Source organism: Plectropomus leopardus, chromosome 9, assembly GCF_026936395.1.
Source record: "Plectropomus leopardus strain MGB_pleo_1.0 chromosome 9, ASM2693639v1, whole genome shotgun sequence".
NCBI lineage: Eukaryota > Metazoa > Chordata > Actinopteri > Perciformes > Serranidae > Plectropomus > Plectropomus leopardus.
The window spans coordinates 12,894,458-12,911,020 of record NC_142184.1 but is presented as its reverse complement, the minus strand read 5'-3'; the positions used below and the strand labels follow the sequence as shown (position 1 = coordinate 12,911,020).

Genomic DNA, 16,563 nt, shown 5'->3' with positions numbered 1-16,563 from the left:
TATGCATTGAGGCGCCCATTAACAACACACCAGGCGGCATCATTTTTTGATGGTCCGGATAATTGCTGTGGTATGAAGAGCAACAAAGGCTGCAGGGAGGGTCCCCAAACAAACTCCTGACTTTCACCCAGGAGACTGATGTTTGTGTCCTGTGTGAAACCAAAAGTCAGTTGAGTTATTATGATAATTTTTAAACATATTTTCATGTCAGTCAGATTATTTTAATAACAATGTAGAGTGCTAGCATGTGTAGCATACCACACCAGCAATGTGTGATATAAAATTACATTTGGTAGTAACAATACCTACAAAGCCAAACCATGGAGTTTCTTCTAAACCTAACCATATGTTGTTGCCTAAAACTAAGAACGAAAACTTTTTTAACTGCGTTCTAAGTTTATTTTGAAAAGAGACAGTATGCATTTAGAAAGTGGAAACTGTACCTTTCCTGTATAAACAGACATTTATTTTAAAAAAAGACACAATATATGTTACTAGCGTTCTTAGAGTGTCACTGTAGCACACAGATAAATAAATATAGCCTTAATACTTAAATCATATGTATTATAATATGTGATTAAATATTTAAAATATAATGGTTAAAAAAGTGAGTGGTTTGACAGTGTTTTAAAAAAAACTGAATCTAAAATGTTTGTGCATTGTTGATTTTGATGCTCAACCAATTGTTATCGGGTATCGTTCTCGTTGCCCAATGAGACTGTTTATCCCGCCCAACATGTATCAGGTTAGATTACGTTGGCGAGGTCAAAGGGCAGAAAATCAGTTTTGGTTGAAGCTTGGTCATTGAACTGGTAACAAGCGCAGCTTAAAACAGTAGAAATCTCCGTTACAGTTAATGTTGTGTCTCCATGCGTCAGCCTTTATGTTAACGATATAAACCACAGTGCCGACTAAAAAAAGAGAGCGTGCCGCCTGTTACAGCTGGTTCACGACACCTGACGCCTTTTCCATCGATAATCTGCCCACAGGTGAGTTGAAACAGCCGCTAGCCGTGATGCTAATTTACGCCATTTCCATGTGCTAAAAACATTAGCATCAAATGTCCGCTAGCTTCGATGCTAAATTGGGGCCATGTAAAATCCCAGTCGATTATGTTTAAACTGTTAGCGATGGGAAAGCATGACATTTAATAGTTTTAAAACATTACTGTCAATAAGACACTATGTTGTGTTATGTTGTTGTGGTACAGGGTTCCTGTAGATGCTTAAAAAGTTAAAAGGCTTACATTCATTAATCTAAAATTAAATCATTATTTGGTATTAAAATGTCTTATGTCAGTCTTTTGGAAGTCTTAAAAATGCTTAGCGAATGAGAGTAGGATGTTATGATCCATTTTTTTCTTATACTAGATTGTAAAATCTCAAAATAACTGGTAATATCTAATATCTTTTAAATGACTTACCTAATTTATCGTCAAGCACAGCAGGACCGAAAAACCTACAACACTCATACATTTACAGCATCCAGTCATGAAAGATGACAATGGATATTTTTATAACATAATATCAATGTTTTCCACCTATTAAATTTTACAAAGTTTTAAAACTCGCAATAACTTTTTTACTTGAACAAAACAAAACAAACAAAACAACATAATCATGTTATTTTTGGGCCAAATCGTCCCTAACTCTTTTTCAGTTTTTGGTTATTGTAAAATTGCTCTTAAATTTAATTCTGTGTGGCATTAATACATTTTCAAAAAGTCTTAAAACTAATTTGCCTTAAGCTCTACAAACCCTAGCTGCTGGTTAGGATGTGCTTTGTTTGCTGCCTATAGAGAGTTTATGAATCTTGTAAAAGGTGTATTGAATTTTCAAAATGTATGTTGTTGTGTTTTATATTATACACTTAAATTGCACTTGAGTATTTACTAAAAGTGTAGCTCTCTAAGCTAGTTATTTTGTTTGGATATGAGTGAAATTGTGATTTTTGAAACTGAGTTGAACTACAAATTAGAGATGCACAATATTGTATGTTTTGCTGATATTCATTGTGTTGATATATAACCACTTATTTACCCGATAACTGATAAAAAATATCGATGTATCCACTTTTTTCCTTTCCCAGTTTTAATGATCATCAGTTCTCTTCTGTAGTGGAATTCACATCATATTATATGTGATGGTCCACCAGCAGATGGAGATATAAAATACAATTCTTTTTAGTGCATGTAAAATATTTTCTTTTTGCAAAATAAGAAAAATACTTAAACTCAGAGTTGATATTTTGTACATGTTCACTTTGTTAAATAAAACAAAAAAGTCTGTGATACTGGCAGAAATCAGAATGATTCCAATATCCATTGTAAAACTAATATCTGCTGATACCTATTATGTGCTGATATTATCGTGCATCCCAAATGTTGTACAGCAGAAGAATTGGAGCACTGAGTTAATATCATTCACTGTATTTTCTAGCTCGTAGAATTAGCATGTATGTAACAATCTGACATCATTTATAGGTCAGGATTTGTTGTTTAGCCCCTCTGAGATGAGCCAGGAAATGTTCGAGCCATTGGACGAGATTCCAGAGAATTGGAGAAGATTTCTGAGATAACCATTTTCCAGTACTGGATGGCGACCCCAGCCCACGAGACTCCAGAACCTGCTACCTCAGTGAGGAGACTGAACTAAACTGAATCGTGGTAGGATTGAACTGTACATACACATACAGCTCAGAGGAAAGGGAACATACAATACACACATACTTTTAATTTTACCTGTTAATCACTTTTTGAAGCGTTTAATATATGCAAACAATATCTTTATTTGAGTCTTGTGTTTCTGATTTATATTGTGACTTGACTCCCATCATTTCTAGAGTTTTCTGAGTCTGGTTTAAAATGAGACAATTCTGTCCCCCCATTCTGCAACCGTACCTTGTATGACAACAGCGAGATGGAATAATGTTGCAAAATTCGCACCTTTAATAGGGAATATAAAATGGGCTTCAGTTTGACATGGAGGGTTTTAGTATTTGGCGACTTGGGATTGAGAAAATGATGAAAAAATTAGTGCACTGGTCGAAAGCCAGCTTGATAAGAAATACAGGTTTTGAATCTCCCACACAGGGTGTTCCTGACTTACAGATTTTATCTTTTTTTCTTGAGAAGTGATTTCAGCAAGGCGGCGGATCAGTAGTTTCGGACCTGCCTCTGCTTGATTGGAAAATGTCAAACAGTGTTTAGTATGATGCCAGCTGGAACATATAAATGATGCAAAATCCTGCTTAGAGCTCTTTCTAAATGAAGTAATTTAAGTGCCACACTATGCTGTCTTTGTTTTCCTGCGGTACATAAAAGATGCAATCAAGATATGCTTCATTCTCACACTCCAGAGTACATGTTTGCTGACCCAGTTGCCAGATGTAGTCTCAGAAGATTTATGTCCACATGTTAAAGAAATTATCTCACATTAGACTGTGCCAAATCCACTGTCCTCAGGCAGTCCAACGCACTTATCTAACTGGCAAATGTGTTACTTTAATTTGTAAATTCACCTCTTAAGATACAACACCAACATTTAAAAAAACAGTTTCATCAATATTATCTGCTGTGAAATGCTTCAGAGGTATGTCGTAATGGAACATAGTGAGGTGAAGCGCCTGCTATGCGCCTGCACACCAGGAAATGTCAGATACTTCATTGTGTAGTCAGTCACTTTGTTGTCAGTTAGCATATTTCCAGTGCTACCACCATGAGCACACACAACACATAATTCCTTTTAAAAGGAAGGAGATACACAATGAATTAGATTATGCTGATGTACTGGAAATAAGAAATGGATGTAAGCACCAAAACACATTATTAGCACCAATGAACACCAAAAGACTCAAGGGAGCATCAAATACCTCAAAGCCGACAGTGAAATAGGTTCAGGGAATCTTTATATAAATGCAACTAAGGGAGAATAAGGGCCTTATTAATATATTTCCTTACACAAAAACACATTAGTAACTCAGAGGGTCTCATCTACTACTACAGGCAGTAAGTAGACTGCAGTAAAAGGACAGCTAGTATAGTTTCCTAAATTTAACAAACAATGGATACAAAAAAAAATAAGAAAACATGGTATGCTCTCTAAAACTAATTGTCAGTTGTATTAAAATAACTGCCCCAAATAAGTTTATGTTTGACTGACCTATGTTCTTTGTTGTCTCTCGAGCTAGTTTTCCTTATTCCAGTGAACTGATGAATAAGAGGAGAGTCTAGTTATATTCCTCAGTAAATCTGATTAGTCAATAGTTCCTGGAGCAAAACAAGCACACAGGTAACAATTAAGATAATCCATCTCTCTCCTTCTCTTTCTCTTTCTCTCTCTCGCTCTCACACACACACACACACACACACACACACACACACAAACTATGGTCTACTGGATTTTTATGGAGACCTGAAGTGCTGAGCATCACATAAATTCACACATAATGAAACTATCCTGCAATGATGGAATAATCCAAAAATATCTTTACATTCAATTCCAAGTCACTATAAAATCTTACAAAATTGTCCCACTTCTTTTTTTATATTTTATAATATAAATATTCATAGAAACATTTATAATGTTTAACTAATATCAGAAAGACTTTGTGATGGAGCATCCACACATACCGCTGCTGCGTCTCTGGCTGTGGGCAGAGTGAGCACACACACCACACATCCCGTGTTTGCCAAGCATTTAAAAACACCTAACAATGATCTCTTTCCCCCTTACCTGTTTCGGTGGCACGGCTCGAGGGTTGCTTCATCTGTTTACGTAGTTTAGTTGAATTTTTTGCTGTATGCTTTTGTGCATTTTTATTGCATTTCAAAGCATTTTGACCCTGCTGTTTTACTCATGATTGCTTTTACATGTATCATTAGTTGATTTTTTGGGGGATGTAAATAAAGTTAATGATCTTTATTTCCTTCTGCAATATTCAGTAAAATGAAAAACTGTATTTCTGTCTGTGTTACAGACCAAATATATATACAGTAAATGCGTATTCATACACGCGCACACACACACACACACACGCACACACACACACACACACTCACACACTCACAGTGTTTTTATACCCACCCACCTGCTCTTAAATTTCTTCACTTTATCTTAATGTGAAATCATTTATCATTTTACAGGCCCTCCCACTTGCAGGTACACTGTAGCCAGAACCTGCATCGGCATGCAGTTGAACTGCCATTCAGGTGTTTACAAGGCATACTGTATCAACTAAGGGACCAACTTCTAACAACACACAATCCGGATTTGCCATGGAGGCAGCACACCTCAGTCTTGTCCTGTTGCTGGTAAGAATTTATTTTTTGAAGCAGTATTTTAGTGTTTTCTTGACTTTTCTTGATACTAACTTTTACCTTAGATTCCAACGTGATTTTTTTTTGCTTCAGGTACTATATATTCAACCAACTCATGTAAACTTTTTTAATAGTCAAAAATAAAGATACTCCTTTTCTACTGTTACAGAGATGCTATTTTGAGGTGATGTATTGTTGGACAGAGCACCCAAAGTCAGTCTCTGCTTCTTGAACAGGCAGCTGAGCTGAGGGAGATAGCTGCTGCAAATGTGTGGCTAATGCTACAGTACTAGTAAAAAGAAAGGGAAAAAAAAGTAAAATGTCTCTGTTCGTTTTTGGGAGTATTGCCATAATGAACTTGATCTCGACTGACTTCTTCCAAATAAAAAGAAAAATGTATTAGTCACAGAATTATATTCAGCACATCATCCCCAACTCATTAACCCCATTTAAATCTATTATTGAAAGTCACTTTTATTGTTTTACTTTTTCTTAACTGATAGTATTTGCTGTTACTTGTCATACTATTTTAGTCAGTTTCATTACCTTGTGCATGTTTTTTAATTGTTTTTGTCTGAGCAGGCTAATTACGTATTAAAGACATCGCATTATAAGCTAGACAATGACTTACATGCTACAATTATTTCTGTCACCAGCAGCTCAGTTCGTATGTTTTGTTTTGTTTTACACATCATATACCGTATACCCCGGCAAAATGTCAGGAAGGTATGAAGAAGTAGACCTGCACAGTAGTGCTCTAGAGGAGTTGTTATGCACACAAACAACGTGTTCAGAGTTTAATTATAAAATTTTAAAAAAAGGTCTTTGTACATAAGTCATAGTCAACAAATACAAAAACAGTCCAGATGTGCAGAAGCATAATACATACGCTTCAGAAAAGAAATATTTGCCCTGTTACTCTGAATTAACAAGAGTTTTGTTTCAAAATTCTGAGAAAAGTTTTCAGGAAAAAAAATGTTTTGGGGAATTAAAAAGATTATTTCAGAACTTTGAGGAAGAAGTTTTCAGGAAAACAAGCAGATTTTTTTTGACCCCAAATGAATATATTATGCTTCCATAGAAATGTACTGATGTAATTAATGTAATGTTTCTGCAGTGTTTGGGAGTCCACAGCTCATCTTCAGAAATTTTGAAGCGGCAAAAAAGAAACTGGATCATTGAGTCCTTCACAATTGATGAAGGCTATGAAGGAACTTTTCCATATTTACTGGGAAAAGTGAGTATCTACAAAAAGTCACAACGCATGAGAATGAATGCACATATGACAAGATGCAAGATCATCACAAAGTCCTGTGCTGTTGTGTTTCAACTCCCTACAGGTCAACATTGAGAACAATTTGACCTTTTTCAGAATCAGTGGTCAGGGTGTTGAGAAGGACCCCAAAAACGTTTTTTCAATCGATGAAAACACAGGGGAGATCTTTGTTCACAGAGCTGTCGACTATGAGAAATACACAGTTATAAAGGTTTGAAGGAATTTACTAAAGCAGTTTTATTACAGCGATTCCTAGATGTGGAAAGTTTGTGTGTGTGTGTGTGTGTGTGTGTGTGTGTGTGTGTGTGTGTGTGTTGTTTTTTGTGTGTTTGTTTGTTTGTTTGTGTGTGTGTCAATGAGTGTGCTTGGGTGGGAGGCACATTAGAGTGTTTCATTATTTCACAATTCTTGCCTCTGCATTACAGCTTGATTTCGAGGCACTTGACAAAGAAAAACATGTAATAAGCACGCGGCTGGGAGTTGAGATATTGATTTTGGATGTAAATGACAACCCTCCAATTTTTGACCAAAACATCTACAAGGTCAAAATATTAGAGTCAACATTGCAAGGTAACTCACTCATAATTAATCTCATGTCCTTTTTACAGCTACTATTATGAAATGATGTTATAAATAAAACACACACCTCCTCTCTTCTGATTCTGACAGGCACTGTAGTGACTACAGTTCGGGCGCATGATGAAGACAGCATGGAGGACAATAGATTATTTGATTTAAAAATAGTCTCAGTCATTCCTAAATCATCTGAGCTGGAGTTCTACTTAAAGCAGAACAGTGAAAGAGGAACCATTCATTTTAGAGGGTGTCTGGACCATGAGGTGAGAGAACTCTTTTCTTGATTGCATAATTCTCAAATCAGTGATCCCAGAAACTTTGAAAATAGAAACATGTTTAGTCATCATTTTTTGGAAAGTGACTGTTCTTTTTAACCAATCAGAAAATAGAGAAATACACCATTGTAGTGGAGGCCAAAGACCATGGGAAAGAAAAACAGCTCTCGAGCTCCGCCATTGTTGTAATCGACATAGAAGATGGAAATAACCACCTTCCTAATTTCATCGGACATACTGTGAGCAATTCTTTCAGTTACCATGAGGAATGCAATGACTGTAATAAAAGTGTCTTTTCATAATAAAAGTTTTTGTTTGTTTGTTTTTTTATACCAGGGTTCAGGGAGAGTGAAAGAAGGACTGGAAAATGTTCTTGTTTCACGGCTGCAAGTTTTAGATGATGACAGCAAATTTACAGCGGCCTGGAGAGCAAAATATCAAATCCAAGGCGACTCAAACAACAACTTCAGAATTGATACTGATCCTAAGACAAACGAGGGACTACTGTATGTGAAAAAGGTATTTTATCTGTGATAAAAATATAGATCCTTTCAAGGTACAGTGCAATGATTTGGTAAAAATCCATGAAACACTAACACCACATTTTTGGAAAAAAACTAAAATTACCTTTTCACGGGTGTATGCCTCCGTGAACCACTCAAGTTGCAAAGAAGTAAACCTAAAAAAGGAAGTTCTTTACCTACATTCAAAGTTTATTTTGAAAAGGGCCCATATTCGTTTGATGAGCAGAAACTGCATTTCCCATGAAAACAGGTTTATTTTGAAAATACACAATTCATGTAATGAGTATAAATTGACACAGTGTTTCTGGGCGTCCAGAACTGACACAGGAGGGGTACCTAGCAAGTTGTATTTCTTTTACAGGCTCTGGACTTTGAAGACACTCCTATGAAGAACTTGACTATAAGTGTGAAGAATGAGCTCCCCCTTTACTTGTGCAAAGTGGTGAGTCGCAGCACCACTGGTCTTTGGCAAGTAACCACCGTTAGTGAGAAGACTATGACAGAAAGTCTGTCCACCCGTGAAGTGAAAGTGATTGTGGAAGATGTCAATGAGCCTCCAATCTTCGACATAATTCACAAACAAGTTATGGTGATTGAGAATTCCGAGGTGGGCCGGTATCTGTGGACATTTAAAGCTAAAGACCCTGACGTCGCCAGTGGCAACACAGTTCTGTAAGTCATAAACACGCTACCTACATGTCCAACTGAAAGAAAAACATTATTCTTTATTAGTATGTCAATAGAGAACTCAGAAACACCAAACATTATGTGTATTTCAGATACAAAAAAGGACACGATCCAGCTGGCTGGGTTAAAGTGGTCTACAAGACTGGAGAAGTAAGCACAACGAAGATCATAGACCGAGAGTCGTCTTTTGTGAAAGACAGCATCTATAAAGTCACAATATATGCAATTGACAATGGTATGACCAACAGGAGTTTTTACATAGCCATTAATCAGAATTTTTTTAATCACATACCTGAATATGAACATAATTTGTTTTTGGTTGCCAGGTCACCCTCCAATGACAGGCACTGCAACCCTGACCATCTGTATTACTGATGAGAATGACAACCCTCCACAGCTGACTGAAAACACAATTGACATGTGTCAGTCTGATAGACCATCTCTGGCCAACATCACAGCTGTGGACCCAGACGGAGACCTCAACAGTGGACCTTTCACCTTCATGCTCCAGGGAAATCAGAAGGGCAAGTGGAGGCTTGAGTCTACGCATGGTGAGCTTTAGTTCTTTCATCTCCTTCAAACAGAACCAAGATCGCGTGCAAATATTCTCACCGCTGTTAAAACAAACTTATGAGTCTAGATTTTACAGTATGTCACAATAAATTTTACAGGGTACTCGGTCAACCTGGTAAAAGAGAGCACAGTTCATTCTGGAATTCATGAACTGGTGCTGGAAGTGTCTGACCGTCAGGGCAAGAGTGCTGTACGCAACCTGTCAGTCACTGTGTGTAACTGCACAGACCCAGCGAAGCCAGACTGTAGCATTCGCATACCTTCTGACTCCACATTTGGAGGTGCGGCAATTGGGATCATTTTTTTGGGCATACTACTGCTTGCAGGTAGGATGCATGTCCAAAATACATTGATTTGTGAATTAATTTGCCCCTCTCCTGTGGTAAAAGACAGCCTTATTTAGGATGTTAAACTGTATGATTTGATTTGTGTCTTTGTGTCCAAGGTGTGCTACTTTTGGCTTTTCTCATGTCCTGTAAGAATGAGACTATACAGATCCCAGATGACCTTGCTTCAGAACATCTTATGATCAGTAACATTGAGAAACCTGGAACTGACTGCAAAGTAAATACTTTTGCTGCAAAATACTTGATTATTACTGTTGACTGATACAAATACACACACACACACACACACACACACACACACACACTGGCTTCTGAAAATAATTACTAAATAGACAATGTTAACTATAAAGTAAAGTCATGTTTCATTCATCTTTCAACAGGTGACTTTTGACCCACCAAACAAAGGATACACTCAGAAAGAGAAAAACACCCAAACAATATCTGAACTTGGCTGGATGAAGGAAGCAAGTGTTGAAAAAATATTTGTCTTTTTGATTTTTTATACTAAAATGATCATGATTTACTTACGTAATTGCTTTTTTTTGCAGACATCTCCGGCAGTGTCCATCTTCCAAACACATCGTGGCATATCCCAATCTGAAATAAATCAGCGAATGGAATATTTGAATTTGGTACAAAAATATTCTTATTATTACTGTTGTTATTATTATTATTATTAGTTGTTGTTATTATTTAAACAAAAATGGCAACATATTCTATATTAAAACATAACTCTTGTGATATCCTAGTTTGTTTTTAGTCAACAAATCTCACAAAAAGACCACTACCAGCAATGAATTGTTCCCACCAACAAGCACTCTCCATATAGCCAAAGCCTGACATGGCTTTTTTGTCTGTGCCAAAGAACTTAATTTTTATGATAAAAAAATTAAAATGCCACAGGGTGACATGACATTGTAGTTTACTCTGAGTCAGTCCCTCATAAAAATAAATACTAAAAAATAGCACACTGGAAACTGAAAATAGTTGTCAGTATATAATATTTACTTTTCAGTAATGCCGGTTTGCTAGAAACATTTCAACAATTTTCAACGTTGTTTTTATTTACGTTTTCAGCGGAAACATATGAGCTTGGGTCTGAAAGTAACAGCTTAACACACTCTTTGTTGTGGTCTTTTCATAAGATTTGTTGACAGCTACAACAATATTTCTAGTTAAGTGTTTTTATGACTTGAGATGCTTTTTTTTCTCTAGGTGACAAATGACTCAACAAGGCGACAAAACTTTTTGCGTGGGAACTCTATGTATCGGGTACTAAAATTATTATTGTTATTATTATTATTATTATTATTATAAGTAGTAGTAGCAGCAGCAGTAGTATTGAATATGAGTAATGTGACCAAGTTTTAAGTTGAGGATGTCAATAATAATAGTCAGCCATTTTCCAGATAATGAAAATCTGCCATATTTCAAAAGTTCTCCGACTGTGCAGTTTTAACCACTGAAAGCTTCATTTTCCAGTCTCTGGGTGCAACATCAGCCATGAGAGAAAGACATCAGCTGAGAAACTCTATGCGTGGGGTATTGCATTCTACATTTCTATGAAACATCTTCTTGTGAAAATTTTTTAACATGTATTGAATTTAACTAAGAAACTGATTAACTGTCCTCTGATTTTCCAGAGTTGGGCTGATCGCAGAAGATACACCACAAATCAAGAGGATGCTTTGCAACGTTCAGTTCTGCTTAGTACACTAAATAAGGTAATGACAACAATTTAATAAATCCTCCGCAGCTAGGTTAATTCACTGCCAGCAAATGTTCAAAGAGTTTTCTGTGATCAAGATGGGGGTTTTAATTTAAGGGGAAAATTTTATTTTGAAATTTACAGGGTGCGGACAACTGAAAAGTTTTTGTATTTAAATCTGTGTTGTAAAATTATGGATTAGTTTAAAGATTAAGCTGAAGCGATGTTCAAACGTGAACCATTTGAAAAAGACGTACAAGGATATATTTTTCATTAAAAAAATACATGGGCAAAAAAAGGGGTTTGACAGGCACCAGGTGTTTACAGGGATTATTGTATAATTATTTTATATTATTTCCTTTTTCTATGTCTTCCTCTTTTTCTGCAAACAATGTAAATATGTTGACAAATCATTACATGTAGTTATTTATAGTTTATATAGTTTGACAAAATTTTATTTATTTTAAAATGGAAGCAGGTCGATTATTCTTTAAAAACTGATGGAGAAGGGGTTGGATTTAATAAGTGTGCATTTCTTCCCACTCTTTTCTGGACATGTCTGTATGTTTGTGTATGTTTGCATGTTCATTCTTTACTTTTTTTTTTACATGTTTGAAATAAATTTCAATCCAATTCCGTTTTGCTCTTTTTCCTCCCCTGTATGTTGTAGACACTGTACAGCCTCCAGGCACCAGGAGAGGAGCTGGCTGATTATGATCCTCGTGTGTATGTTGAGGAGGGAGACATAAAGACCAACTATAAGCTTGATGCCATCTCCATCCCTGAAACTCCCTTTGACCCAGACCTGGACCTGAACCTGGGTTACAGATTTCATACTCTGGCCTCGATCTGCATGCCAAGTGAGAGACGTGAGACAACGACTCTGATTCAAAATTGAACACTCTTTCGTTATTAATCCTAAATCCTAAATGTAACCTGGATACAGTACAGGATGATTCACAGCACAGTCTTTTTGGCGGCTCACATCAAGTAATGCTACATTCAGCCACAATCGAAGGACGTGTCTCTTTTCTAGATTTTCTATTAATGCTGGCAGGGAGAAAAAAAGAATGACAGTGTCTGAGAAAATATGACACTGAAGAAGAAAAAGTATTGCATTAATTTTGGGATTGGTCAGTGTTACTCTCATTTTGGTCAAATATGTCTTATTTGTGTTTCTATTGTATACAGCAGGACTACCTTTCTTGACTATTTTTGGATGTTCAGAGGACGTTTTTAAATTTTCTTCTCTCATGCAATCAATGTTGATGGTGGACAGGGGATTTTAAAGGAGTTGTATGTGATATTCAGAGCATGAATATAGCAGAAAAACCCTATTTGCTAGGTAAATATAGATTGTAGTAATGCTGTCCCGAGCAGAGAGGGAAGTCTTGCTTCCTTTTTGAGAGTTGTGATCCAAGCTTCTTTGTGGTTGTTGTGCATAGGCACGCCAGCCGTACAGGTATTAGGACAGCGTTGTCATGAATGCGTAGCACCTATTCTCCAGTTTGCTTTTTTTTTTCAGACCAAGTAGGGATTTCCATCCCAAAAATGTGCACAGAAATTTATAGAAACTGTTTTTTGGGTTCATGTGAGTGCATGCATACCCCTACGGACCTCGATTTTGGCACATTTCTGCTAGCAGTAAAAATTGTGTCCTCAGACCACCAGATATTAGTCTGACAGACCTTAATCAAACAATCCTTCTTCCCTGGTTGGCGTTTTGTAATGTTCCATGCATCCGTGATATTATTATGGTTGTGAAGGCATAATCCCTTAAGAAGAACAAGTTTCTCACATCCGTTCGTGGACAAGTGATTATCAGATCAGAAATCTGATGTTTGAAACAGTCGAACTGTGTAGCTGCTGTATATAATAGAATATAGAAATCAATCAACAGGGTGGGTGTCAAACATGAGGAGGCAGAGTCAACTGATTGGAGGTCAGAAATATTTGTCACTGCAGGGATTATGTATTTTTCTGAAACAGGACTTTGGAGAAATAGGTGTTTATTTTTAGGGTAGCATTCTCTGTCTGGATTGGTTTTTGTTGTGTGGTATGGACAAGGGTGGCGGAAACTTGTTTGTTTTGTTTTGTTTTGTTTTTTTTAACAAAAATGGCCCTGGTGTGTGTAGTGGTTAAATATAAATATAATTATTAACAACCAGAAATTAGGATCGGTATTAGAAAAACCTTGAGCATCTCTGTTGCAATACCTGAAGACAAACTGAATGCATAGATTTTCATTCATGGCTTTTTGATGATCGTTGTGCAGGGTTTCCCACACATTAATTTATTTGTGGTGACCTGCCCAAATCAAAACATCTACCGCCACGTATAGATTTGATATTTTTAAAGTTGGACTGTTTATTACAGAGAGCAGCAGCACATCAGACGCAGAAAAAGTGAAATTAATCCGTTTACTGTGCTGGGTCTAAAAAGCTTGAATGAGTGTTATGTTCATTTACTATTACAGGCCAAAGAGCGATATTCTCTACAGGTCATAAAAAGTTAAGAAAGTTCACAGATAGCTGAATATGAATGTTGAACTGTAACTGCACTGATATTATCTGTAATTAAAAACAAGCACATAGAGTAAGAGAGAAAATTTTCTGCCTATGACATTTGTTTTCAGATGAATTTAGTTTGTTTAGTGTTTGAGTTCATGCCTTCTTCAGTTCATTGCTTCGATTCTTTGTAACTGCGTTGCTGCTATGATTAACATCATCACTATGTTGACACTGTAATGCATGACATAAAAACACTGAAACAAGATGAGGCAAGCATAGTTCAGCTGTACTAATACACAGACCTTTGTTAGCAGCTGAAACATTTCACTCTGCATGACCTTTCTACTAATGCCACTTGACAGGTTTTAGGCACAGTGCCGTTTCTACAGAAAGGTGATTCAAATCAAGTAAACTGTCCTGGTGCTGGGTACTCCTTGATTCCATTTACAGGAGAAGTCAAGTGGGATATGGAGAATAGATTTAACTGCTTTAGATTTATACAAAAGATAAACTTTTCTGTTCCATAACATCAGAACTTTTGTTATGCAGCATATGACAAACATTAGCACAATAAAAAAATATATGGCACAGAGCCACGGTTATGAAGCTGGGTGTGTGGGGGGCTTGGTCAGGGTACATGGAGATAAGATCGTGAGACAGCATTTACAGTAAGAACTGGGTAATGTGCGGTCAAGTCTATCAAAAATGTTTGTTTCTGTCACTACATGTTAAGTTGAATAATAAAAAACTGGTTGGCTTCACTAATGGCAGGGAAATAGGTGTTCCACATTTCATGGGGATATGTTCAGGTGTATTTTAGAAAAAGTTTTTAAATGCACTGTTTTAACCTTTGTTATCGTTACATATTACAGTAAAAGTTTGTCACATGTTTACTTTGAGTCCTTTAGTCAGGCCTTTCTCACCATTTTTATATGGGTGTGTGTATAAATAAAGAGCTTCCAAGAAAGTGTGGCAATTGTTGATGTTACCTGTTGAGCTGAAATTTCAAGAGAATTTCAGTCAACCATAATAGCGTGCTTGCCAAGCCGGTTTTTGTTTGTGAGCTGTGGGTATGATTATTTGTGTGTCCTGTGGGTGTGTAGCCTGTATCCATGATGCACCCACCATTTAACCAAGTTTAAGTTATAATAGGGTAAGTTTTAAGGTTTTAGTGAGGCATATACAGATATAATTTGAAGATTGTATGATGTATGGATAGTGGATACGTTTTTCACTTTACCTGCCCATAAAATTTTTGTATGATTTCTTGAACCTAAACATAATTGCACTTGTTCTCTGGGGAAATAGTCAAAACACTGATTTAAAAACTATCTGCATTCTTTGCACAAGTTAAAATTGTGTTTTTTACTTTCTGTTGCTGTTCCACCTCGAAGCGTTCCTGAGCATAGTCCCAACATCTCTTTACCACATCTCAACAACATGGCCATGTAGAAAAAAAAGAGAACACATGCATGAAATAGCATATGAAAGGAAACGGCAGTCAATTTTTATCACGCCCACATGCACATTGATAGTATTAGTACCATGCATGTAACAGATTAGATTGCAGGTTGTGCTAACAGTGGGGTAAGGGTATTCAAAGTTACGCAGTATAAAAATAATCCCTTTGCTCCATGAGGAGCTGCTGCACCAGAATCACCCTGGAGGCTGAGGTTGAATTGGAAAAAAAAACAACATATATTAAACAGACTAAAGTGAGAACGCATCTATTTGTGAGGTTGAAGCCATTATTATAACCATCACATTGTGCTCCTCTCTCTGTTCTGCAGTCCTAATTTACAGACACAGCTAGAGGTGTCCTACCTGGAATATATCTCACCTTTGGGACTCTGTGGGAGGGAGCATATTTTCGAGCCTCGGTCTCAAGCACCGTGTCCCTCCTGGGAACTCCCATCCGCAGAGACGCATGCAGAAAAACATCAGCCTCTCTTCTGGTCAACACATTTATGTGAAACATGCACTGCTTATCACTGACAGAGAGACATGAGTGTTTGTGAGTGATAAAAGAAAAATCAAACATAAGAGCTCAGATCAAGTTGAAATAGTTTAAAGAGGTGTCAGCCAATGTATTTATAATCAGGAGCTTTTCAGTAATCCTTTATGACTTGTTTTGTGTATTGATTTTCGTACATCATGTTGTTTTGAGGTATTTTCCTGTTGAGTTGTGTGTATTTTTACGGCTGTTGCAAACTAGCTTAGGCTTTAAAATGTTGTTGCATATGGCACTGATCCGTGCTACAGACACACAGCCAGAAGGAGGGAAGTAATGAAAGGAAAAAAGCAAAGTAAGAACTAATGAACCAACTATGAGAACAGTAATGAGTATGGTCACACTGACCTGCAGTCTGTTTGTTTATGCAGGTTTCCAGTGAAGAGCAGTCAGGGAACCCGTCCGTCCAAGTGAGCAGCAATCCCAGGTCAGTTATCACATTTCTTTGAGATTTAAAAGCATGCCACTGTCAGCAACACATACATCATCATAAGGAGGCAATTAAATGTGCATTGATTAAGACTTCATTAGTATGAGCCACACTACCAAAGACAAGCTACACAAAATTATAATGATGTCAGAACAGCTTTCCCAAGTACAAATGATATCCTGTGGGTATAACTGCAAGTTTTATGAGTAAAGATAGCAGTCATGTGTGGACCACTGACAGAAAACATGTGACACAGCTGCTTCCAAATCCCAGAGGAGGAACCTGACATAGGCCATCCTTTAAAAGAATAAGAAATTACAACAGTTGTC

General features: G+C 36.8%; 1 protein-coding gene across 3 annotated transcripts; it reads left to right on the top strand.

Annotated features, from left to right (window-relative positions):
* The first annotated feature begins 790 nt into the window (after positions 1 to 790).
* LOC121946869 (cadherin-like protein 26) lies at positions 791 to 14,760 on the top strand. Of its 3 annotated transcripts, none has more exons than XM_042491672.2 (20): positions 791 to 989; positions 2,502 to 2,665; positions 5,144 to 5,311; positions 6,435 to 6,554; positions 6,658 to 6,804; positions 7,019 to 7,163; positions 7,263 to 7,432; positions 7,552 to 7,683; positions 7,781 to 7,963; positions 8,330 to 8,640; positions 8,748 to 8,890; positions 8,982 to 9,206; positions 9,327 to 9,554; positions 9,674 to 9,792; positions 9,956 to 10,039; positions 10,124 to 10,207; positions 10,791 to 10,847; positions 11,058 to 11,117; positions 11,219 to 11,299; positions 11,954 to 14,760. In XM_042491672.2, exons 3-20 carry the CDS (start codon positions 5,276 to 5,278, stop codon positions 12,179 to 12,181), a joined length of 2,553 nt encoding a protein of 850 aa, XP_042347606.2. In that variant the 5' UTR covers positions 791 to 989; positions 2,502 to 2,665; positions 5,144 to 5,275; the 3' UTR covers positions 12,182 to 14,760. The 3 variants fall into 3 exon arrangements, with proteins under 3 accessions (XP_042347606.2, XP_087938121.1, XP_087938120.1); XM_088081995.1 differs by having other exon boundaries at positions 2,483 to 2,662; XM_088081994.1 differs by having other exon boundaries at positions 2,483 to 2,665.
* Positions 14,761 to 16,563: the final 1,803 nt, after the last annotated feature.

Coding starts and splice junctions, on each gene's coding strand:
- LOC121946869 (XM_042491672.2), top strand. CDS start 5,276: ATGGAGGCAGCACACCTCAGTCTTGTCCTGTTGCTG. Junction 6,805..7,018: donor AGAAATACACAGTTATAAAG/GTTTGAAGGAAT, acceptor TCTGCATTACAG/CTTGATTTCGAGGCACTTGA. Junction 10,848..11,057: donor GTGGGAACTCTATGTATCGG/GTACTAAAATTA, acceptor TTCATTTTCCAG/TCTCTGGGTGCAACATCAGC.